The sequence below is a fragment of the Schistocerca cancellata genome, chromosome 3, assembly GCF_023864275.1.
Source record: "Schistocerca cancellata isolate TAMUIC-IGC-003103 chromosome 3, iqSchCanc2.1, whole genome shotgun sequence".
NCBI classification, from domain to species: domain Eukaryota; kingdom Metazoa; phylum Arthropoda; class Insecta; order Orthoptera; family Acrididae; genus Schistocerca; species Schistocerca cancellata.
Window position 1 is genome coordinate 631,476,233 of NC_064628.1, and position 25,661 is coordinate 631,501,893.

Here is a 25,661-nt window from a genome sequence, read left to right on the forward strand (position 1 = left end):
TTATCCAGTGTTTCCCTACCAACAGTCAAATGCCTTTTTAAAATCTAGAAATGTTACAACTATATCTTTGGAGTTTGTAAGTCTGTGACTAATTATGGACCATAGGTTGAAAATCTGTTATGAGCAAGATCTCCCCTTCCTAAAGCCACTCTGATATTCTCCCAAATGGCTATCAAGTGTTGCTTCTGCCTTGTTTATTAGTATTGTTGAAAATATTTTATGACCCACTGGCAACAAAGATATACCTCTGTAGTTATTTACATTTTGCTTATCACCTTTCTTGTGCAGGGGATGGATGAGAGCCACTTTCCAGTCTTCTGCTATAATTTCAGTTTCCCATATTTCTTCAAACATGAGCTGAAGGTTAGTTATAATTTTCAGTTGAGACCATTTAATAAGTTCAGCTGTAATAGAGTGTTCTCCACGGCTTTGTTTTTCAGGGTACTTATTACTTTTTTAATTTCCTCAGCTGTAGGTGGTGGATCTGCCTTCTGTATTTTCATGGAGATCTGGAAATTCTAGCTTACAGTTCGGGTCTTCACAGTTCAATAATTTTTCAAATTAATTTCTTAGCATTTCACAATTCTGGCTGTTGCTTAGGCCTACTTTACCATTTTCATCTGTGAAGCAAATACTTGGAGCTTGGTAACCTTTTAGATGACTTTTAAACATCTGATAGAAATTCCAGGAGCTATGTTCTACAAAGTTGTTTTGTATGTCAAGAAGTGATTTCTCAAAAGATCTTTTAGCTCTCTTTATTATTCTTTTTGTTTCTTTCCTTTGCATTCCACAATTCATCATGGTATTCAGGCTTTCCATAACATTTCCATTTCTTCCACTGTTTTGTTCTTTCTGTAACTGCTGCTTCACAGATTTCATTCCACTAGACTTTCCACTTAATTTTTGTTGTTCCAAATAAATTTTTTGGTGCCCTGTTGATTTCTTTCGATATTTCTTCCCACTTCCCTGATTTAGTTTAATTTCTTCATGAAAATTTTTTATCACCTCTTTGGTGATGTTGAGTGTCTGTATCATATTTAATTAATTTTTGCTATCTCTTTTAGTTTTTATTGGAGGGAAGTTTATTTCATCTTAGTCAGGTAATGATCAGAATCAAATCCCTGTTTCTTGCTACTTTTACATTCATGATTTCTTTAAAATTGCATTTAGAAATCGCCACGTGATCTAACTGGAACTCCCCTAGCGACATATTTGGAGATATCCATGTTTTTGCCTTTCTTGGTAATTTTTTGAAGAAGGTTGACATTACCTTTAACTGAAATGTTCTGCAAAGACTGCTTAGCCTTGTGCCATTTTTGTTTGTTCTTTTATGGGCTGGATAATATCCTACTATTTTTGAAATGATTTTTCCGTCTCTTTTTGTGCATTAAAATCCTCCATAAGTATAACGTATTTTGATTTTGGAATTTTTGATATGTCTTCTTCTAGAAGTTCCCAGAATGCTTCTACTTTACTCGGATTTTTCTTATTGTCATCATTGATTGGAGCCTGAAAATTAACAAAGGTATACTGTTTATTTTTGCATTTAACTGTGAAAAGAGATAGTCTTTCTGAGCTGGATTTGAATTCTGTAATGTTATCTACTAAATTTTTATGAACATAGAAAGTGGTACCAAGTATTGGCATGCCTTTCATGATATTTATTGCTGGCTTACCCTTAAAAATTCTATGGTTTTTGGTTTCTGTAACATTTTCATCCAAAAATCTTGTTTCTTGAACTGCTAAAATTTGTATTTCACGCTTATCTAAGAGAATTTCAAGTTCTTTCTGTTTACCAATTTTTAGTAATGAGTTAACGTTCACGTGCCTGCGAAGAATTTCCTTTTGAACTTCAGTTTGGAAGAATACCAAAGTTGCTCCAACTCATCCTTAATGCAGATGTTGGGACTCCCCAGAACTTTATGTCCTGATGTGTTGCGTAAAACAATAGTGCATTCCTCTTTCGAGTTACCAGCTGGAGTAGTGCTTCTTTCTAGCAGCCTTTCCAGTCTGCAATTGAAATTGTACGATGTACATGGTAGGAAATAAATTCCAAGGTAAGATCGGATAGCTAGACCGAAATGATTATTTTTCATGGTTTTCTCCATTATGTTCTTCCACTCTCTCTACTGTTGGGAGTTAGGATTCCTCTTCCGCCCTTGAGACCATTGACCGGGCTTCATCTGTAGCCCTAGGCAGGGGCCGTCACAGGGTGCTACCATCCGGAGCCAGATGGACGCAGGTTTTTTTACGAGGTGTTACTCCTCCCCCCTCCCCCTCCTCCTTCCTCATCACTTGCGAGATGAGGCCCCAGGCTTGGGACTGGCAGTGCGGAGTTATTATTATTATTGTTTTCTTTCCTTTCTCAGACCTTAGGTCTGGTTAAAAATGGAAAGTGACGCGGATCTTCATCAAGTGTGACTTCCTTTTAACTGTACGGTATATGTTATATTGCATTTAGGAACTTTCGGGTGATTGAACATGTATCAATAATTACGGATTTCTGTAGTTGTATATATAAATTTGGATGTAGCTGTATTGCATTGATGTACTGGTGGATATTGTGTGGGATGACTCCTGTTGTTGATAGTATAAATGGTATAATGTCAACTTTATCCTGATGCCACATGTCCTTGACTTCCTCAGCCAGTTGGATGTATTTTTCAATTTTATCTCCTGTTTTCTTCTGTATATTTGTTGTATTGGGTATGGATATTTTGATTAATTGTGTTAATTTCTTCTTTTTATTGGTGAGTATGATGTCAGGTTTGTTATGTGGTGTTGTTTTATCTGTTATAATGGTTCTGTTCCAGTATAATTTGTATTCATCATTCTCCAGTACATTTTGTGGTGCATACTTGTATGTGGGAACGTGTTGTTTTATTAGTTTGTGTTTTATGGCAAGTTGTTAATGTATTATTTTTGCTACATTGTCATGTCTTCTGGGGTATTCTGTATTTGCTAGTATTGTACATCCACTTGTGATGTGATCTACTGTTTCTGTTTGTTGTTTGCAAAGTCTGCATTTATCTGTTATGGTATTGGGATCTTTAATAATATGCTTGCTGTAATATCTGGTGTTTATTGTATGATCCTGTATTGCAATCATGAATCCTTCAGTCTCACTGTATATTTATTATTATTATTATTATTATTATTACTATTACTATTTTAATATTGTGCGTTGCTATTCAGTTCGAAAACTTTTAATAGTTAGAAGGTAGGTATGTATGTATTGAATCTGTAGTTCTCTGTTGTTTATATAGAAAGGAAGTTGTAAAATGTTGGGAGGCAGAGATTTCATTATATGTGCATATAGAGAACAAGCTTTTGCAGTTTGCCATGTCAAGTGTGCCTAGAGAACAAGCTTTTGCAATTAGCCATCTGAAGTGTGCCTGTTGGTATGCTTGCACTTCTAATTTGTTAAAGATTTTAATATTGCTCTTACATGATAATTTGTATGTAGCTATGCAGTTTCAAAAACTTTCAATAGTGTGGAGGGTAGGTATGGAATCTGTAGCTCTCTATTGGTATAGAAAGAAGCTTGTATAGTATTGAGCCACAGAGAATTCACTATAAGTGCATGTATATAACAAGCTTCTTTAGTTAGCTATGTTGAATGATTATTCTTATATGCTTCTGTGAAGGCTCTAATTGTCCTATAGAAGTAGTTACCTGTATGATTAGATTTTATTCTTATCACTTACATTCTGTTATTTTCTGAAAAAGTGAGGTGTTTAGATGTCCAGTACATGATTTCACATTGAGAGTAATTAAATATTTTTGACAGTTTTTGTGTAACAGAAATAATTGTAGTAAAATTAACAACCATTTGAAATATCACATTACAAATCCAAGTAGAGTTTGGTGAAGTAACTTCAAAATACAACAACACTGTAAGTAGCAATTTGTTCTTTTACATCCTTTGTGGCTGTTTCAGTTCATGAGTATCACCTACATCCTGCAGCTTGCCTGGGTGCTGATGTTGTGTTTCCTTGTGATAGTAACACTTATTTATACAATATTTTGGGCACTTTGCTCCAGCTCTCGGGTGCAGTTAAATCATCAGTGTATTGATTTCAAGCAATTCGGTAAGTTTGTAACAATATCCCAAAGTAAAAAAAATGCTTGTTTTGCTTATCTTTTGGGCAGGCATGTTATCATTTTTAATAATGTCTTGCACAGGCCTTGGTTTGAGAGATTTTGTTATTTATTTGTCTGTTTATGTTTTATTGGGTGGGTATAATAGTGGAAGACGTAGTTACATGACTGCTGCCTTGTCTCTAGCTGAAATTGGTACACTCCCAATTAATTACCAGTTTCAATGTTTAATATTAATTTTTAGATGAACAGAAATCTGTCAGACTTTGTTGAAAGAAGCTACATGCTGTGTCCTTAGTTATCGGCAAGACAATGCCCTGTCTTTCATAGTCATGCAGTAGTACGCTGCTTGTTTGCTGGACAGATTCGGTGATGAAAAAGTACAAAAATAATAAATTAAATTTCTGGATCTGGGGGCAGCCAAGTTCACTGACAGAAAAAAAGCAATCAGAAAGATAATATTGATTCAAATTTAGCACCTATCAGACAGGAGTGGTGTTAATAGTGCCACTATGAGAATACAAATCAGGTTTACTTTAAATACATGCTGTAACTTTCATGAGCATTAGTTACCTTTGAGATTGCACATGGTGAGTTGACATTTGTCAAGAATGTCATAAAGACAGCAAGGACACCATTATCAACACCTCACTGAGCTAGAAAGAGATCATGTAATTGGGCTAAGAGAGGCTGAATGTTCTCTCTGCAATATTGCAGAAAGACTTTGCAGTATTGTAGCCACTTTGTTTGGTTGCTGGCAGCCGTGGTCACAAGAATATACGGCCGCACTGTCGAGAGGGAAGACCATTGTATTTGGCATATGGCTCTGGTACATCCTAATGCATCTGCAGCAGCAATTTGAGCATCAGTTGGCACCACAGTGATGCAACAAACTGTTACAAATCGGTTACTTCAAGAACAGCTTCGAGCCAGTTGCCTCGTAGCATGTATTCCACTGACCCCCAAACCACTGTCATTTCCAACTTCAGTGGTGTCAAGCAAGAGCTCCTTGGAGGGCAGGGTGTAGGTCGTTTGTTATGTGTTCTGATGAAAGCTGATTCTGCTCCGGCACCAGTAATGGCCATGTGTTGATTAGGATAACCAACCTGTCTGCATGCTGGACAGTCTGAGACCTACACCTGGAGTTATGGTTTGGATGTAATTTTGTACCACAGCAGGAGCACTCTTATGGTTGTACTACACATCTTGACTACAAATTTATACGTCAGCCTGGTGATTCGATCTATTGTGCAGCCATTTTTGGACAGTATTCCAGGGGGGTTTTCCAACAGGATAATGGTTTCACATACCACTATTATAAGCCAACATGCTCTATACAGTGTCGACGTGTTGCCTTGGCCTCCTTGATCACCATACCTGATTCCAATCGAGCACTTATGGGACATCATCAGATGACAATTACAGCGTCATCTGTAAACAGAATTAACTGTCCTTGTATTGCCTGACCAAGAGCAACAGATGTGGGAATCCATCCCACAAACTCACATTCAGTACCTGTACAACACAATGCATGCACATTTGCATGCCTGCATCTAACATTCTGGTGGTTACAATAGTTATTAATGAATCAGAATTTCACATTTGCACAATTGCTTATTTCGTGCTTACATTAAGCTGAGATCTTGCAATGCTAATCACTTGAATATGTTACCTAGACAAATGTATTTCTGAAATTTGATAACTCTACATTAATTATTTTTTGGTGTTGCGATTTTTTTCTGCCAGTGTATGCGGTGGGGGATGGTACATGACAGTGCAGTTTGCCTGCAAAAGAAGTGGCACAACTTCTGAGAGAATGAGCTTCCTTCATATAGTTGAAAAAATATTACTATTCAGAAAATGGTTGAATGAAGTAAACAAAAAAATTGAATTTCATGATGTACAGAGCTGGTTCTAAAGCTCCATTGATTATTAAAATATAGTCCCGATCTTCACACAGGATAGCCATGTGACTTCTTGCTGTTGTCACTGCTTCATAGATGATGTCTATGCCCACTGTTGCATTATTGCTGAATTCAGGGGATACTATGCTGTCCTCAAAATTTAGACTTACACGAACTTGCAGCCAACAGTTCTACATCATAAATATTTCTGTGCTGAGACTAGTCCTGCACATAGTAATAATTTGTTGGACAGGTTGGGCAGCAATCTGCAGTTGTTTGCTAATGATGGTGTTGTGTACAGTAAGGTGACAAAGTTGAATGACTCTAAGAAGATACAAGACAACATAGACAAAATTTCTAGTTGGTGTCATCAATGATAGCTAGCTCTAAATGTGGAAAAATGTAAGTTAGTTAGAATGTATAGGAAGAACAAACCAGTAATGTCCAGCTACAGTATTACTAGTGTCCTGCTAGGAAAGAGTGGTTCACCTGTAAAGGAGACCATGTATAGGACTCTGGTGCAACCTATTCTTGAGAATTGCTCGATTGTTAGGGATCTGTACCAAGTTGGATCGAAGAAAGGCTGCTAGATTTGTTACTGGTAGGTTAGAAATGCGTGTAGGTGTTACGGAGATGCTTTGGGAACTCAAATTGAAATCCTTCGAGGGAAGGCGATTTTCTTTTCAAGAAACACTATTGAGAAAATTTAGAGAACCAGCATTTGAAGCTGACTGCTGAATGATTCTGCTGCCTCCAACATACAATTCTTGGATGTCTAATTATTTTCCCTTTCTCTCTTTTGACTAGATAATTAACTATATACAGCTCGAGTTAGTTGGAAATTTTTGGTGCAGTTTGCCTGTGTAACATTTAGAATTGTCCAAGAGACACACAAAGATAACTGAAGAAAAGGTGTTCACTAGACCACAGTTCCGTTCAAAGTAAATGAAATTCACAATAGTCATCTCGTTTGCCATTAAAATGTTATAATGACTTCTTCCATTTCCTTAAAGAGTGCAGAAATAAAAGCGACAGTTGGTCTCCATCAGAACAATTACTCATGTTTACTGCAAAAGCAGCTGACTCACTAGCATTTAGCTTCATTCAACAACAGGTTCAATGCGCTCTGTTCATACTCTATTCGGAAATGAAAAACTGCTCCGACCAACAGTGCATTCTGCTTGCGTGAGCAGATGCTCATCTGACCGAGCCTTAAGAATATGCTGAATTCACATGGAAGGGGCAGCAGGCCCTTGGACCAATGAACAAACTCAAGAGAAATTTGTAGCTCTGACTTCACTAGACCAATGTAATAAAAAATAGTGAAGATGTAAAGAAAATAATCAGCAAGTGCACTTTATAAAAATTCACACAGTCCAATCCAATTTGAAAACAAGCAAGGAAAATGTTGCACAGATATGCATTCATTTCAACACAAATAACATTCATATAAACACCCCTGGGGGCTCACAACTCAGCAAGTACATGCATGTTGAGTATGAGGCCCCAAGCATTGCAGTACTTCTTCGTGTCGTGCTGCAATTTTACTTACTGACTGCTTCTTTTCTGCAACTTATTCTCCAAGACAGATTTTCTTCTGACAACCTAGCTTGGTCATAGGACATCGATTCTGACTTCTCCTGCTTTGTTCACATATTTTACACCCCATATTTTGGTTAACTTATGTTTGGTCACCACATCTGGATTTAACGCAGTTTCATTTTTTTCTTTTAGATAGTGCAGACCATCTAGGGAAGTCACCCAACACCTAGCATTACAGCCAGTCCGTGTGGGTGGTTGTCAGATACCCATACGACGGTAGCCCCTACGATGCCGGGATTGCGCTGTTGATATCCAAGCTGTCATATGTTTAAGCATACTGAGGAGTAGGTGCATGTCCATTTGGGGGCCCAGGAATCCAGGCTCTGGTCATCATGCCAGGTGACCTTTGCTCTGGTAGCTGGCAACCATGGGAGTAAGCGTCATCATGGCTGGTATTTGGCATCATGAAATGACCAAAGTTGTCAGTAGTTGGCTGTGAGCCCCAGCAGTCTCATTAGACATACCACAATTCATTGTCATTTGTTATGACACTGGGAACTTTCCCTCCTTAGCTACACTACCGATGGAAAATGAAACCAAGTAGCTTGCAGACAGATTCCCCCCCCCCCCCCCCCTTGGTTCCTGGTTTGCAGCCAAACAGTTAGAAGGCTCCTTTCTCTCTACTAAGCCACTGTTTTTTGCAGAGAATGTTAAAAAATATTTGTGAGTGAACTCTGTTCCCTTAGCAAATTACGAAACAGTTCTATCTTCATTAAGACAGCAAATCCTACACATTCGTGGGAGTTAATCCCTTGTAAACAACTTGGTGATGTACCTGCTATCATCACACCCTGTAAGAACCTCAGCATGTTACAGGCATTAATTTTTCGCTAGGACTATAGCTACAGATGAACTACTCAGACACTTGGAGAGGTAAGGGATTCACTTTGTATGTCAAGGCCTTCCAGACAACAAGGTAGATATTGGTGCATTCATCCTTACTTTTGAGGGGGATCCGCTTCCTGTTATTTTTTTACTGCAGCCATATGAAGCAGTATTTCCTACCACGAATGTGGTGTTTTAATTGCCGGCACTTTGTCAACACATCTACTCAGTGTACATACTGCAGTGGGTTTCCTGCCTTCGTATTGTTGCTGTTGAACATCATTATTCTGTCATTGAAGCAAGGATTTCATGCTCTGTCACCTGAAACTTCATATGTTTGAACCATGTTAAAGTCTCAGTAGCACACAAACAAGAATCATATCAGCTTTCCTTACTGATTCGGTTCTTTTCTCCTAGTTTTTGGACAGACTCAGATGCCTTTTTATGTAGTGCAGTTCTCAATTGCTATCTCGGAGAACATTCTGGTTGCGTGCCTTGCCTGTCTGCACCAAGCTGTAAAAAAAAAAAAAAAAAAAAAAAGGGTGGCTACTGCACTGCTCTCCCACTGAGGGCAGGCCAGACTGCCTTTCCTTTCACTGCGACAAAATATTTCACCCTTTCCATTACTAACTTTAAGACACATTAACTGCTTATTTACAAAACAGCTGCTTCTCACTCGTGGCAATATCATTGTGGGTTGAATAGCAGAACAACAACACCGAAATAATGATCCTGACTCCACGGAAAGAGTCAAGTTTGGCTTGACACTAATAATAAAAAATACTTATGGCTTATACTGGATTTTATGTTACTATTAATTTTGAGAAAATGATTAGTGAGAGTAATAATGGCCCCAGCAACAAGCTCCATCAGAAACTGAATCGTCCTAGTGAAAGGACCTGGCTACAGTTAAAGGTAATGTAAATGGCCATTAACTTTTTGTATTCTTGAGGATGCAGCTCTCAGTGTAGCAATGTCAGGCCATGTCCCAGTTGCTCCTATCTTGTGCCCCCAGAAAATTTCTGCAACAAAGTATCCAGGTTCAGCGTTAGGAATATTTAGGGCTTCAGTGAAATAAAAGTTCGCCGTTCAAAGAACCAATTTTGAACACTATATTCCCAATTAATTGACAAAACAGTTCTGAACTAATGTGTTGTCACTGCTGCTGGCCACTATTAGTTGATAGCTTGGTAAATCTCTGAAGTTACTATCCTTTCCCCAGTGACAGAAAGCTAGGTTGTAACCAATTGCTGACCGTTTCCATATGTTACTCACGTCCCACTGTGATATCTGCTATTCGTATCTTTCTCTCTGACCTCAGATGTCTTTCTCTTGGTCCCAAGTCATTTGAGTCTCTTAGGGAATGAGCTGACCAACAATGTGCTTGTTTTATCTGTTCAACTGATGCCCATTCCATTTTAAGCTGACTCGCTTTTGCCATTATGAAACTCCTGGCTAGAAGGCATTTTATACTCTGTAACTTTTTCGTCTGAATTGAGTTGGCGTGGGGTCAGATACGAGAGGAGTTTATATTGCCGGGGATGAACTCTGGGAGATTGCTCGTCTCCTCTGACCTATGTACCAGCCTCACCCATATATTTTTATATGTCCTTAAATTATTTCCCAGTTCTGGTATAAATATTAATTTCAGTACCTAATTTTACTGCTTCTACATGTTTTCATAATTGGATCAAATTTCTTTCGGATGAGATACCTCTTGACAGGGAGACAGAAGACCTCTCCGTTTAGTCACCAACCAACCAATCATCATGCATTTAAATTTGTAGCCAATTTGTTACTTTTTGCATAATTTAAAATAATGAAGTGTGCATGAAATCTGTCACCTACAAAACTTGCAACGTTTTTCAAAATGGAGATTAGCAAAACTGCTGAAAATATTAATTCTGTGTTTTTATTGATGTGATCTAAGACTTAAAAATTTTCATTGTAGTTAACCATGTACTTTATATCTAATTGCTTAGGCATTCTGTTAAAAAAAATTATCATACACTTACTTTTAAATACTAAGAAATTTGCACCGAAAGTTACATAACTTTATTTTAATTTATGTGAGGTAAGTTAGATTAAAACATCAAATAACAGTACTCTTAATGCAGAACATACAATGTGAAGCATTTCAGTTTGTGTGTAATACAGTTTCTGTTGTTTGCAGACTTTCTCTTTCCTCCAAAGACGCCCCCTGCAGACATGGAAGTGTGTGAAGATGAACTGAAACTGTTCTGCAAAGACTATGTGGAACGTGCAGAAGTTATGTTTATTCTTGCGTCTGTCTCATGTTTGTTGGTGATCCTCAGTCTTGTGAGTAAAATTACGCTATTCACTAATATTATTAAAATATCTTTTGTAAATGGGGAATACATCCTAAATGAAATATTTCTACTTAACAAGCAGCAGGATATAAAATCACGGGTGTTCAGAACCAGAATTTCCTCCTGACAAAAGAGAAATAAATGTACACAGAAATGAGATAGCACAGGAATTAATTTGGAGTGTCACTCAAGAGCAAGTGGGAGACTATAGAGTAATATGAGAAGAAAATAGGAAATTAAATCAAACAATAGAAAATCCAGGATGGAATGTAACATTATTATGAGAAGGGAAGTTGCCACTCGCCATACAGCAGAGATGCTGAGTCGCGAGATGCTGAGGTGCGACTGAGCATCTCTGCTATATGGTGAATGGCAACTTTCATTCTCATAATATAAATAGGAAATTAATGCATTCTTACAATCTACATCTGCATCTATACACTGCAAACCACCATTTCATTCACATATGGGCGCTGGAAGAATGATCATTTGAATGCCTCTGTTCATGCAGTAATTATTCTAGTTTTATCCTCACAATCCCCCTGTGAGTATATTCCTAGAGTCATTGTTTAAAGCAAGTTCTTGGAACTTGGTCAACATACTTTCTTGGTATAGTTGATGTCTGTCTTCAAGAATCTTCCAGTTCAGTTCCTTCAGTATCTCTGTGACACATTCCCATGGATCGAACAATCTCATGATCAATGATTCTGTCCTTCTCTGTAGACGTTCAATATCCCCTATTAGTCCCATTTGGTATGGGTCCCACACACTTGAGCAATATTCTAGGATGGATCGCACAAGCGATTTGTAAGCAGTCTCCTTTGTAGACTGATTGCACTTCCCAGTGTTCTACCAATAAACTGAACTCTGTCTGTTTTACCCCTGACTGAATGTGTGAGATTATATCACAACAGACCACTTTGAAATCTTATCAGTACTGAATATTTATGCTGCTTCTTTCAGACAGTACTTCATTATAGATAACTGCATCATATTGTGTGCAAGTTCATTAATATACAACTTGAACAGCAAGGGTCCCAACAAACTTCCCTGGGGTACACCTGAAGTCACTTCTACATTTGACAATGACGCTCCATCTAAGATAACATGCTGTGTCCTCCCTACCAGAAAGTCTCAATACAGTCACAAATTTCACTTGATACCTCACATAATCACACTTTTGACAATAAGTGTTGTTGTGGTACTGAGCCAAATACTTTTCTGAAATGAAGAAATACTGCATCTACCTGACTGCCTTGATCCAAAGCTTTCAGTATGTAGTGTGACAAAAGTGCAAGTTTGGTTTTACGTGATCAGCATTTTTGGAATCCATGCTGATTGACATGGAGGAGGTTATTCTGTTCAAGATACCTCATTATGTTTGAGCACGCACAGAATGTGTTCTAAGATTCTACAAGAAATTGATGTCAATCCTGTGTACTTCATATACTGTGTATATTCCGCAGAAGTCTGTTGAATATTCAGCAATATGTTTTTTAACCAGAGCATCCTTACAAAAGATTGTGTAGCCTGTGAGTAAGTTTCAGTGTTTTACAATCAGTGCTAAGACAAAGCTGATATCCTTGTTGAGAATTCCGGTTACAAAGAGAAATACATCATGAATGTTGACCCATTTCAGTGATATTAACAATAAGACCATAGTATTAGTTATCATTCAGGGGAAGCACAACCAAAATTTGACAAATCAGTTTTTTATCTAGGAAAAGTGCATGTCAGAGATTGTATATTATTAATGAAGAATGTGATACTTGTTTTAGGACTCACTTATTAATGAACCAGGCATTACTTCATAATGCATGAAGAAGTTCTGTAATGCATTATTGCTGTGGTATTGCCATCTTAATGCAAAGAAAACCTGAAACCTTAATAGTTCTCCAAATAAGTATGTAGTAAGGTTCATGGAAAATCGCATGGTTCATTGGCAACTATCATAAAAAAGAAAAGGAATATGTTTCACAAGAGTTTCAAGGAATTCTTGCAGAAAGAACTGAAACAGATTTTTAATAAAATGGAACAGCTCTCATCAGTTGTAGAAAATGCCTTCCTTGTTGTCTTCAGAAAATTTTGTATTACTGATTACATTTTGAGAGAGAATTTCGGAAACAGGCAATTGTAAGAAAGATGAATTATAATATTGCATGTCTCAGAATACACGTCATTTGTCTGGTGCATTGTAGATCAACAGGATAAGAACTACCGCTGTTTTGCTGTTAGGAATGTTATGGTATAGAGCTTACATTGCCTTCAGTCGAGGAGTAAGTTACAATGAAATATACAGAAGTTGTAGTATAAAGATTAATTGGGAATGAATAAAACATATTTACATAATAGGAGCTAGGTATTGATTTATCCTTAAGTACACTGCTCTGCAACATGTAAGGACAATATAGGTAGAGTATCATCACATATTAAATATTAGGTGGAAATGAATGAAAGTGCAGGAGCGTGTTGCCAGTTGCGCACAGAAAGTTGGAGGTTACATGGCGTGATGGGTGACTTTAGCGCCAAATGGGGCTGGCCCTGCAATGCAAAGTGGTTAAAGAAACGAGAAAAGACAGTGTGTGTCAGTTAGCGAGCGGTTATGGTGATGGTCTTTATTAAAACATTTTGATGACTTCACACGGGGAAGAATTATCAGGAAACTAGAAGAAAGACAAAATGTAGCCAGGAGTTTGGTATTGCTCACAGCATTGTATCACATGTGTGGGGAGCAATCTGAACCACTGGCACCACTGCTTGAAAAAGAGTGGGCGGTTGGCTATGACCAACTACAGCAGCAGATGACCACTATATTAAGCAACAGGCAAGGAGGGACACACGTCAAACAGCGGCTGGAAGTGCTACAACATTTAACAAGATTGCAAGGCACTCAATCTGAAGCTCCACAGTGAAGTCGTAACTGCTTTTGGAGGTGGGAGTCTGTCCAATGACCAGTACATTGTGTTCTTCTTGACACCTGCATTTTGGCAGCAGCAGGATGGTGTTAAGAACATACGGACTGGACCGTCAAGGAGTGGGCTCATGTGATTTTTTCTGATGAGAGCAGATTCAATCGTGAGTAGTGATTCTGGACATACCATCATGGTGAAAGGTAGGAATCTGTAAGGCGCCCAGGAACATAGTTGAACAAGATTATTTTGGTGGTCCAGGTGTTATGGTGTGGAGAGGCATTATGTTGCATGGGCATACTGACCTCCAAATCTTTGAACATGGTACATTCAATGGTCAGTGTTGTTGTGACACTATACTTTTTCAACATGAGCATCTTTTCACGGATGCATTCATCCCTGATTTTGTCTTTATAGATGACAATGAGCAATAGCATCAAACTGTGCAGTTGGCGGAGCTTTCAGATTGAAAGAATGTTGAATGAATGGGCTCGTCTGCCTCTTCCCCCGAGTTAAATCCCATCAAGCACAATGGAGAAATGGTGGGGAGACTTATTGTAGCACAATCACATGCACCAACCAACAGTTATCAACCACATTGGTGGAGGAATGGATTGTCCGACCACAAGAACTCTTATCAACCTTGTGACCAGCATGGGAGAAACTGCAGAGCGTGTGTTGCTATCTGTGGTGATCAGACATGTTGTTAACACCCATATCCTGCCTTCTGTAAAGTCCATGGGACCATCATAAATCATGGTGACTTCAATGTAAGTAATGTCTTTGAATAGAAGTGACATTTCTGTTTGTCTAATTGTGTATTTCTGTCAGTTAACTTCTGTATTATTCTGTAGCAGTTCTTTCTATGTATGGTTCAGATTTCATCGAGCCATGTTACTTGAAAGTGGCACGTCCCCCCCCCCCCCCCTCAATTCTTAAATCCATTTTTGTGTCCTCAGTCTTTGCCTGAAGGATACAGATCTTTGCCTCGTGTTCTGCTGTCTTCCTGTCTTGCACATAACCTGCATAACCATAGAAGAGCGTTCTTGGGAATTTCTTGTTATGTCCCAGTCCAGTCACCCCAGTGAAACTGCAGTTCAGTCCTCACACACCAATCCCAAACTATTAACTGTGTGACAGCATGCACAATTATTACCCACAGCTGTGTTATTATGAGTAATTATTAACTTATGATACATAATTGCTGGCCATTACACCTTGAAGCAAAACATCAGTACTGTAAATAAGCACACACAAAAATATTCTAGCTTTTGGAATAAAACTTTTCTCCTTTGGGGAGGAAAGAGGAATAATATGAACAAGTTTAAAAAATGAAGGGATGGTTGTATGGCTTTTAGGCTGAAAGTCAAAATAAATAAATAAAGGGCAAGTCACTCACACTCTAGGAAAAGACAGAATCATCTTATTTATTTAGTGAATGGCAGAAAACACAGCATTCCTATGTAGATATAAAATACTTATTATAATGAATAATACATAAAACATAGAATGAAAATATTTTACATATGCAGTTCATTAGTTTATAATGTTAAATTTAATTTTTCAATTCATACATTAGAATACTTTGTATTGCCTAGATATTGTATTGGCCTGGACTGGATGGTGGCCTTTACAGAGAAGGTGTTGGGTAGCGGTGTTGGGTCAGTGTCAAGATGTTGGCTTTTGACAAACCGTGAAAACAGCATCTATAGTCAAACATCAAACATTTTATTCAAACTACAACACTCATTGTGCTGCTTTGTGGTTACCATGCCATGTATTACCTTTCCCCTTCCTCCTTCTGCTCTTGTGCATGTTGAGGACGACAGACAGCACACTAAAAACTGCTGAGACTGGTTAGTGGCCAAAGGGCAGCAATGCCAGCAACTGTAGGAATGCTGCTGCCCAGAATCCAAGCACGTGCACCAGCTACGCATGGCACAGCTGCTTGTGGGACGTGTACCAGCAATGCAGAAGCCCACTATAATTCTTTCAGTTGTCAGCCCTCAGAAGTGGAACTTGCCCTTGCGAGTGAAGGCATGCGGCACCAGGACGCCCACACTAATGTAGGAGGGCAAGCGGCTTAAGCTGCCCTGGTCTTGAACAGCAGCCCTCCAGGTCAAAGTCTGCTGTGGCCAGAGTGAACTAGAAGGCAGTTCACTAGTGGGAAGGCACAAAGTCCAAGGAGGGGACTCACCACCTCCAGTCGGCTTGATGATGGTGAAGACCTAAACTCTTGGCTACTTTAGAACCATATTGCCTCGTCACCTGGCGTAATCCTTTCCTCGTGGTTGGTGCCACCAGACTGGAACACGTTTGGCTAGAATTGGTGGATATTTATGCTGATTAGGTACCCATTTGTTGTGTCAATGGTACCACTTCTAATCATGTATGGTATAATGAGTGTGTTGCTTGTAGGTGAGGAAACTGACCAAGTGGTTGTGCAATAGCCCTGTCCTTCTGCTCGGCCTAGCTCAGCTCACATTGCATAAGCAGGCCAGTCGTCACTGCAGTGACAGTGCTTTGTCTCCCCGCCCACTTCTAAAGCTTCCCAAACCTGCTATGGAAAGAGGTGGTATTTCCAAAGTAGTACAAAAAAAAAAAAAAAGTTGCTGCACTATAGTATGTTGATAAAGTACACTCCTGAAGGGTATGTTGGATGAGATAGTTTGTCACCGAAACTCCAAAATGAGTTTATCTCCACTTAAAAAGAAGTCCCATGTATATTTATTTCTTCATGCAGATTCTATTTTCCACAAATGTCAAGGCATTTCAAAGGCTGGTTTGTTGTGGATTTTGAGTTCAGTTTGTATTCATGATGGTGCCTGCTAAATCGATGTAGTTCTGCAGTAGTTTTTATAGCTGGTTGTCTGGATTTTAGCCCATACCACTCGGGATATAGCCGTGAATGGGAAGCTTGGGATTATTCAGTATTTTCGTACATTCACATAACAAAGCTTCCTGCTTTCCGAGTTAAAGTGTGGAGATATGCCACACTGTTAGAAGCCAGAGAGTTGGTGTACTTTTTAGATAGCTTGTGATCATACACATTGTATTGAGTCAGATGTTGAGTTTGCTGGTGTGGTTACTGTTCAGCCACACAGGAGCACAATATTCTGCTGTGCTATACACTAATATCAATGTAAATCACCTGTTGATCCCCAAGTGGTACCACCCACCTTTTGGAGGATGTTGTTCCTGTTGTGAACTTTGGCCGGAGTTGGTCAAGTACTATCAGTAGGTGGGAGATACACTATGTGATCAAAAGTATCCAGACGTCTGGCTGAAAATGACTTACAAATTCATGGCACCCTCCATCGGTAAAGCTGGAATTCAGTACGGTGTTGGCCCACCCTTAGCCTTGATGACAGCTTCTACTTTCAGGTGCTGGACAGTTTCTTGGGGAATGGCAGCTCATTCTTCATGGAGTGCTGCACTTAGGAGAGGTATCAAAGTTGGTTGGTAAGGCGTGGCACGAAGTTGGCATTCCAAAACATCCCAAAGGTGCTCTATAGGATTCAGATCAGGATCCTGTGCAGGCCAGTCCATTACAGGGACATTATTGGTGTGTAACCACTCCACCACAGGCCGTGCTTTATGAACAGGTGCTCGATCTTGTTGAAAGATGCAGTTGCCATCCCTGAATTGCTCTTCAACAGTGGGAAACAAGAAGATACTTAAAACATCAATGTAGGCCTGAACTGTGATAGTGCCACGCAAAACAACTAGGGATGCAAGCCCCCTCCATGAAAAATACGACCACACAATAACATCACCGCCTCTGAATTGTACTGTTGGCACTAGACACGCTGGCAGATGACGTTCACTGGACATTCGCCATATCCACACCTTGCCAACGGATCGCCACATTGTGTACCGTGATTCATCACTCCACACACGTTTTTCCTCTGTTCAATCGTCCAATGTTTATGCTCCTTACGCCATATGAGGCATTGTTCGGTATTTACTGATGTGATTTGTGGCTTTTGAGCAGCCACTCAACCATGGAATCTAAGTTTTCTCACCTCCCGCCTAACTGTCATAGTACTTTCACTGGATCCTGTGCAGTTTGGAATTCCTGTTTGATTGACTGGATAGATGTCTGCCTATTACACATTATGACCCTCTTCAACTGTCGGCGGCCTCTGTCAGTCAACAGACTAGGTCGGCGCATTTGCTTTTGCACTGTGTGTGTCCCTTCACGTTTCCGCTTCACTAACACATTGGAAGCAGTGGACCTACAGATGTTTAGGAGTGTGGAAATCTCACATACATACAGACGTATGGCACAAGTGACACTCAATCAACTGACCACGTTCGAAGGCTGTGAGTACCGCAGAGTGCCCCATTCTGCTCTCTCATGATGTCTAATGACTGTTGAGGTCGCTGATATGGAGTACTTGACAGTAGGTGGCAGCACAATGCACCTAATATGAAAAAACATGTTTTTGGGGGTGTCCGGATACTTTAGATCACATAGTGTATGTCAAATGTGACACTTTTGAGTAGAATTGTATTTTATAGAATTTCCATGAAAATAGATTTGCTGTTGATAGTTGGACTTTTTAAGGTTGAAGCACAAGCATTCTGTTTTACTGGATTTGAGTTGCCACACAATTGAAATATCATCTATCAGCATCCTTTCAGTTTGCTGTATGGACATTCTGTGAATACCAATAGTTAGGTCATCTCCGTAAGTGAATATTCTACTGACAGTATTAGGAATATCTGCAATATAAAAGTTGGAAAAAAAACTGGTGGAAGTACAGAGCCCTTCCTTCACATAGCACATTAATAGAGTTCTACAGTGAATCACTTTTAGGGACAGCTGAAGGAGTCCTCTCTCTCAATATGGTATCATAAACTGCAGTTGATAGACAGCTACTGCTTATATTTTCGAGCCATCTTGAAACCATGCTTTAATAAAAGTTGAGTGTTAGGATTTGATCTGTACAACTGTCAAAAACATTATGCCTGTTGGGTCTCATCGTCCTCAGGAAATATGGGTATCTCTCACCCAGAGGTGCTTCTCAACCTTTCCCAAACTCTCCCCTCTAATGCTTTTATGTGATTTTTAGCTTACAATTTTAAACATTATAGATTTTAATCAAAATTATTTTGTTTTCTGCCAGGGGGCAGACTGGTGTTAATCTTGTCCATAAAATGCACCTGTCCATCACCATTGTAGTATAATGGATGTGGAGTTAGAAGCTGTAGAACAGCAGTGGCAGTTTGATGCTGTGATTCAGTTAGTGTGACATTTTTCATACAAAAAATCAAGACTGTGACAGTTGCCACCACAAGAAAGAAAAAAAGAGGTCCTTAGGAGAAACATTTAAATTTGCCAAAAAATGATCTAGAAAGAGTCTGGTTTTCACCTTAATTAGGCAAAAACTGTATCACAACAGAGAAATAGATTGTAACTGCAATTTATCTCAAGATTTGATAAATCCTCGTCAGTGGAAATACCTTATACTTGAGGTTAAACATCTCTGTGTAAGTTTGAATGCAAGGGGCAGCAAAGCAACTTCATCATGATGTAGGTGGAATTGACTTATAGATAACATACACAACACAATAATTAAATACACAAAAACAAGTATCAAAATTAATCGTCATTGACAAAAGAGGGAAATGAGAGGGTAAGAAATGCATCAACCTTAATTCTTGGTCTTCTATTTCCTGCTGTTTGTCTTGTATGATATTTCTGCTGCAATCTCAGTAGCTATGTGATTGATAAGAAAATAAACTGTGTTAATTTACACTACTGGCCATTAAAATTGCTACACTATGAAGATGATGTGCTACAGATGCGAAATTTAACTGACAGGAAGAAGATGCTGTGATATGCAAATGATTAGCTTTTCAGAGCATTCACACTAGGTTGGCACTGGTGGCGACACCTACATCGCGCTGACATGAGGAAAGTTTCCAACCAATTTCTCATACATAAACAACAGTTGACCGGCATTGCCTGGTGAAACGTTGTTGTGATGCCTCATGTAAGGAGGAGAAATGTGTACCATCACATTTCCGACTTTGATAAAGGTTGGATTGTAGCCTATCACGATTGCGGTTTATCGTATCGCGACATTGCTGCTCACGTTGGTAGAGATCTAATGACTGTTAGCAGAATTTGGAATCGGTGGGTTCAGGAGGGTAATACGGAACGCCGTGCTGCATCCAAACGGCCTCGTATCACTAGCAGTCAAGATTACAGGCATCTTATCCGCATGGCTGTGATGGATCGTGCAGCCACGTCTCAATCCCTGAGTCAACAGATGGGGACTTTTGCAAGACAACAACCATCTGCACAAACAGTTTGACGACGTTTGCAGCAGCACGGACTATCAGCTCGGAGACCATGGCTGAGGTTACCCTTGACGCTGCATCACAGACAGGAGCGCCTGCGATGGTGTACTCAACGACAAACCTGGTTGCAAAAATGGCAAAACATCATTTTTTCAGATGAATCCAGGTTCTGTTTACAGCATCATGATGGTCGCATCCGTGTTTGGCGACATCGCGGTGAACGCACATTCGAAGCATGTATTCGTCATCACCATACTGGCATATCTCCCGGTGTGATGGTATGGGGTGCCATTGGTTACCCATCTCGGTCACCTCTTGTTCGCATTGACGGCACTTTGAACAGTGGATGTTACATTTCAGATGTGGCTCTACCCTTCATTCGATCCCTGCAAAACCCTACATTTCAGCAGGATAATGCACAACTGCATGTTCCAGGTCCTGCACAGGCCTTTCTGGATACAGAAAATATTCGACTGCTGCCCTGGCCAGCACATTCTCCAGATCTCTCACCAACTGAAAACGTCTGGTCAATGGTGGCCAAGCAGCCGGCTCATCACAATACGCCAGTCACTACTCTTGATGAACTGTGGTATTGCGTTGAAGCTGCATGGGCAGCTGTACCTGTACACACCATCCAAGCTCTGTTTGACTCAATGCCCAGGCGTATCAAGGCTGTTATTACAGCCAGAGGTGGTTGTTCTGGGTACTGATTTTTCAGGATCTATGCACCCAAATTGCGTGAAAATGTAATCACATGTCAGTTCTAGTATAATATATCTGTCCAATGAATACCCGTTTATCATCTGCATTTCTTCTTGATGTAGCAGTTTTAAAGGCCAGTAGTGTATTACTTTTCATTGCGGACACATTTAAAGTTGAATTACAGAAATCTATTTATTTTTCAGATTCATTATTTAATGTGCCTTTCTGCAAATTATGCACACATTCGAGATCATGAGAAATTCCAGGAACTTCAGGAACTTCAATATCTGCAGGACCCTGAAATGTCTGTTGCTGGATCAAAAGACCGATTCTAAGCTGCCAGAATGCAGTTGAGCTGGGATAACGTCTGACATTTGCATTTATAAAATGTTTAGTGTACTTTGTTGGTTTGTCTAAAGTGTGCCTCTATGCAGACGGCAGGAAAGGGGACCATGTGTACCTGTTGTGGAGAATTATTATTATGGTTATTATTATTATTATTATTATTATTATTATTATTATTATTATTGATCAACTGTGTTACATTTTATGTTTCACACTGATTAGAATTATCTTCCCAAACTTTTTTATGACCACATATGTATCTTCATTGTTCAGTAGCTACAGTTGTAACCGCAGGCCAATTCTGCAAGAGGAATGCCATCTATTTGTAACCTGAAGGTAGTTGTCATCTCATTCATTAAGAGTTGTAATTATTTACACACTTTCAAAGTACTTGCAAAATTAGGTTGAGATTAATGAAAATGTTTCAGATTTCAGTGTGAGAAGTGTTAAATTGTCGTTTGAGAGGTGCTTGCACAAATGTGATTTCCAGTATTGCTGTGTCTCTACAGAATCCTGTATCATATCAGTTGAGCAGGAAAAGTCTAGAGTCCCCCCCCCCCCCCCCCCCCTCAATAAAATTTCTCTTCTGGTTCACTTCACATTGCTTCAGTATTTTAGGTAAAGTAATATAATTTTATTGTGCAAGAAAAATAAGTAGTGTAATGGTAATTCTTTTTTTAAAAAAAGAGTGCTTAAAAAGCTATCATTTTGTGACATAACTGAGTATTGCAATGTTGTTTTGATAGTAATGTTCTAAACTGGTTAGTAAAATATCATTGTTCAGACTGCTGATTGCAGTTAGTCTCACACAGATTGATTGATGAGACTATCAAGTAAGTTAAATTGTCTTCATTTTTATGTATTTATTTTTTATTAATGAAAAAGAAAGGAAAGCAATTGTCAGTTTGGCAGAAATTTGCTGAAAATGAGAGATGAAGTGACTGCTGCCTAATGTAATTAGAAAAAGGAAATTGTTTAGGAGTACCCACATCATTGTCATGTAGTTATCATATATTTTGTTTAATGTGTGAACTACAATTTGTATGAGAAGAAGGAAAAGAAACCATTAAACAATGGAAAATCCAGGATTATTTAGCTTAACAAAAGGAGCTGCGAGCAACAGTTGGAATATTGTATATGTTGTCCATGGTTTATTGAACTTCAAACCTCAGGGAAAAGTTATTCATGTTTGAATGTTTTATGACATTAGGAAAAGTTTTGGGATTAATGGTTTTTTATCATTAATGTATACAAACAATCAAAGCAAATACATTTTCATGAGAAGTTAGTCAGGTTAGAGAAAGTAGTTGTGGATCAAAACATCAAGACAAAGAGTGAGCTCTGCAAAAATTTGATTGATTTGTAAAGAGAATATTTTCTAGGAAGAATGTCAGCTGTCACTGTTTACAAGATAGCATTATTGTTAAACACATTTAAATGTGATATGACTACTTAATATTATTTTTATCAAAAAGTATATAGTGTATGTTTTACCCAGATATTTATTTCAACGGGTAATGTGGGAGGGAAATTGTCACTTTTATTGTGTATCCATGTTTTGGATTCATTGTGGATATTTGCAGGGACAAATGGGAATGAAAGTGAAAGGTTCAGCTATTTTCTCCAGTTGATAGTTTTAGTAGCGGTTGAAAAGACTGGTAAAACAAAACAAAAATATTGTTATATTTTTTATGTGTGTTGTATTTAGAAGTCTATAATGTTTCATTTTAGGTACTATGTTTCTGCTGTATGTTGTTGTATTTAGTACATTATAAGATCTGGTGTGTGTGTGTGTGTGTGTGTGTGTGTGTGTGTGTGTGTGTGTGTGTGTGTGTGTGTAGGAGGGGGGAGGGTTATATTTTTTTGTGAGTGAAGCACAATTTCATTAACGCAGTATATGAAATATAGCTTTTTTAATCCGTCCAGTTTCAGACAGCTTTTGACAATTGTAATTTTAATTTACCTATTTTGTTAATTTGTGTTGTGCATTTTTGACGTACATTGCCTGACTAGATGTCAAGAATCATACTGTATCAGTATGTTTGTTTATTGTTTTATTATCCTTAAAAAATTCCACCTATTCAAAAAAGGTTTAATTTGTGAATGAAAATTGCTTTAAAGAGGCTGTTAACAAAATTAAATATGCAAGAAGAATTATGCACTTTTCTGGGTGTTGGTTAACAGCTCTGCATGTTTGATACATTGGACTAATATTTGGAACAAAAACCTTGAAAGCCACATGGTTCTTACAAAGTTCACTGTGAATTTTGTTGCACAATCGTATAAAGTAATGTTTTTTGAATTGTCACTTGTTCTTATGTAATGAAAAACTGAAATGTTAACTTTATATGCAAAATTCTGTGTTTGTGTCATCTTGTGTTGCAAGTATTTCAATGAGAAACCTATATCAGCAAAATAAGTACTTGTTGTGGACAGATGAATTGCAATTTATTGTTGTTAGTAAGCACTACTTATGTTTTTTTTAAAAAAAAATACTTACATTAGTTTTTTGAAATATTGAAAAAAGGCATAGTTTTTTATAAGTATCTTATATTTTTCTATGTTATGACCATATTAAATAAGAACTGATATTAAATAATTTCGTTACATTGCTAGTATAAGTTTCTGACTGATAACCTTTTGAATTCTTCAAAATAATAATTATTTTTATTCTCATTTCTCATAATTTTTTGATTAACAGATTACTTCTTACAAGAGAAGGTAGTGCAAAGAGTAAGGGAAGCACACAGCTATAGGGAAAACAAGAGATTCCAGTTGTATATACTGGTTGAGTAAAATCAGTGTGTGGGAGCAACCGATTGAAAACAATTGATTCAAGTGGTTGTACTATTCATTCCTTTTTTTTTTGAGTGATACCAGTCTGCGGGAGCAACCTAAGGAGAATAGTTTTACAATTTGTTGTAGTTTTGTGTATTGACTGAATTATTTCTTTTCTTTTCAAATGAAACCAGTCTTGTTTTTCTGTTGGTTGTGCCATGTACTTGTTCTTTAAACTGAAACCAGTCTGTAGTCCTTTCATTAGTTGAATTAAAGGAATTGGTATACAACCACGTAGACATATCCTCTGAGGTTAGTCCTAACCTTGAGAGTATGTGAAGACATCTCAGGGGGTATGCCAAAGTAAAAATTAATATTAGTATTTAACCATACAATGGAAACTCCAGGTTAGAATATCAACATTGTAAAGAAAAGATAGATTGCTATTTACTGTAAAGATGACACATTAAGTCGCAGACAGACCCAACTAAAATACACTTACGCATTAGCTTTCGGCCACAGCATTCGTCAGAAAAGGAAACATGCACACATTAATTCACACAAGTAAGTACACTCCATGCACACACAACTGTCATCTATGGCAGCTCTGACCAGATTGCAACTGTTGTGTAGAATGGAAGAAGCAATCTAGAGTGGGCAAGGAAGGGGTATCAGTGTATGGGTTGGGAGGGAGAAGAGCACTGTCTGGAGGAGTGTGCAAGGACTAGACTGCCAACAGATGCGGCAGGATGCTGCGGCATGGAGGTGGGGAGGGGCAGGGACCAAAAAAGGAGAGGTGTGGGGAAGGGAAAAGATGGGTGGGTGTGTTGGCAGAGGGCAGCACACAAGGGTGGGCCATTAGAATAGGGAGGTGGTTGTAGGACAGAGGGTGGAAACTTTTGGGTGGAGGGTGTGGTGACAGTATATTACCATAGATTGAGGCCAGGATAATCATGGTAGCAGAGAATGTGTTGTAAGGATAACACCCATTTGTGCAGTTTGGAAAAGCTGGTCATGGAGGGAAGGATTGAAATGACTCAGATAGTGAAGCAGTGGTTGAAATCAAGCATGTTATGTTCAGCTGCATGTCGTACCACCAGGTGTTCTACTTTGCTCATAGTCACAGTTTGGCAGTGGCCATTCATCCTGGAGGACAGCTGGTTGACAGTCTTACCAATATAAAGAGCTGTGCAGCGATTGCAGCAGAACTGGTATATGATATGGCTGTTTTCACAGGTGACCTGACCCTTCGTGGGGTAGGAGAAGCCTTTGACAGGACTGGAATAGGAAGTCCTGGGAAGGTGGATTGGGCAGGTCTTGAACCTGTGTCGTTCACTGGTGAATGTTTTAAAGTTAATATGCCAGTAAACAAGAACGTAACCACATATTTTATATATAAAATGGCTCTGTTAACATGGATTCAGTATGCACCACAATTCTCTGGATCATAACTGTCAAGTATAACAAGATTTATCCATAGGCTGGTTTTTCTGTATGTTCCAGTTTGCTGCCATTCCAGGTGATTTTCAGCTTTCTGTTTGCCTGTTTTGAGTGGAGATGGAAAGCACTAACTTGTGTCTTTGAGGGGTTTGGTTTGAGGAAATTCTCTTGGTAATATTCTGACATGATGTTTAACCAGTTTTCCTTCTACAGTACTCCCTCAAAGTTCTTCCCTTGTGCAGTAATAGCCAAATCATTGGCATACTACAAATGATCAAATTTTTCCTCTTGTGTTATTTGATCTATTTTTTCATCACTATTGTATAGATTAGATTTACTACATCCAGATACATAACAAGTGATAAATTTAAAGCACGAGCAGGAGTTAGGAAGGCAGATTCTTCAAAATTTTT

General features: G+C 38.6%; 1 protein-coding gene across 2 annotated transcripts in view; it reads left to right on the forward strand.

Annotated features, from left to right (window-relative positions):
• LOC126175560 (neuronal membrane glycoprotein M6-a) overlaps window positions 1–22,869 on the forward strand; it is a 46,973-nt gene extending 24,104 nt beyond the window's left edge. For both annotated transcript variants that reach the window (XM_049922413.1, XM_049922414.1), the window contains 3 exons: window positions 3,941–4,091; window positions 10,606–10,751; window positions 20,889–22,869. In XM_049922413.1, the coding sequence (XP_049778370.1) occupies window positions 3,941–4,091; window positions 10,606–10,751; window positions 20,889–21,020 (429 nt within the window). In that variant the 3' untranslated portion in view covers window positions 21,021–22,869. The remainder of the gene's footprint in view (window positions 1–3,940; window positions 4,092–10,605; window positions 10,752–20,888) is intronic.
• The last annotated feature ends 2,792 nt before the right edge of the window (window positions 22,870–25,661 follow it).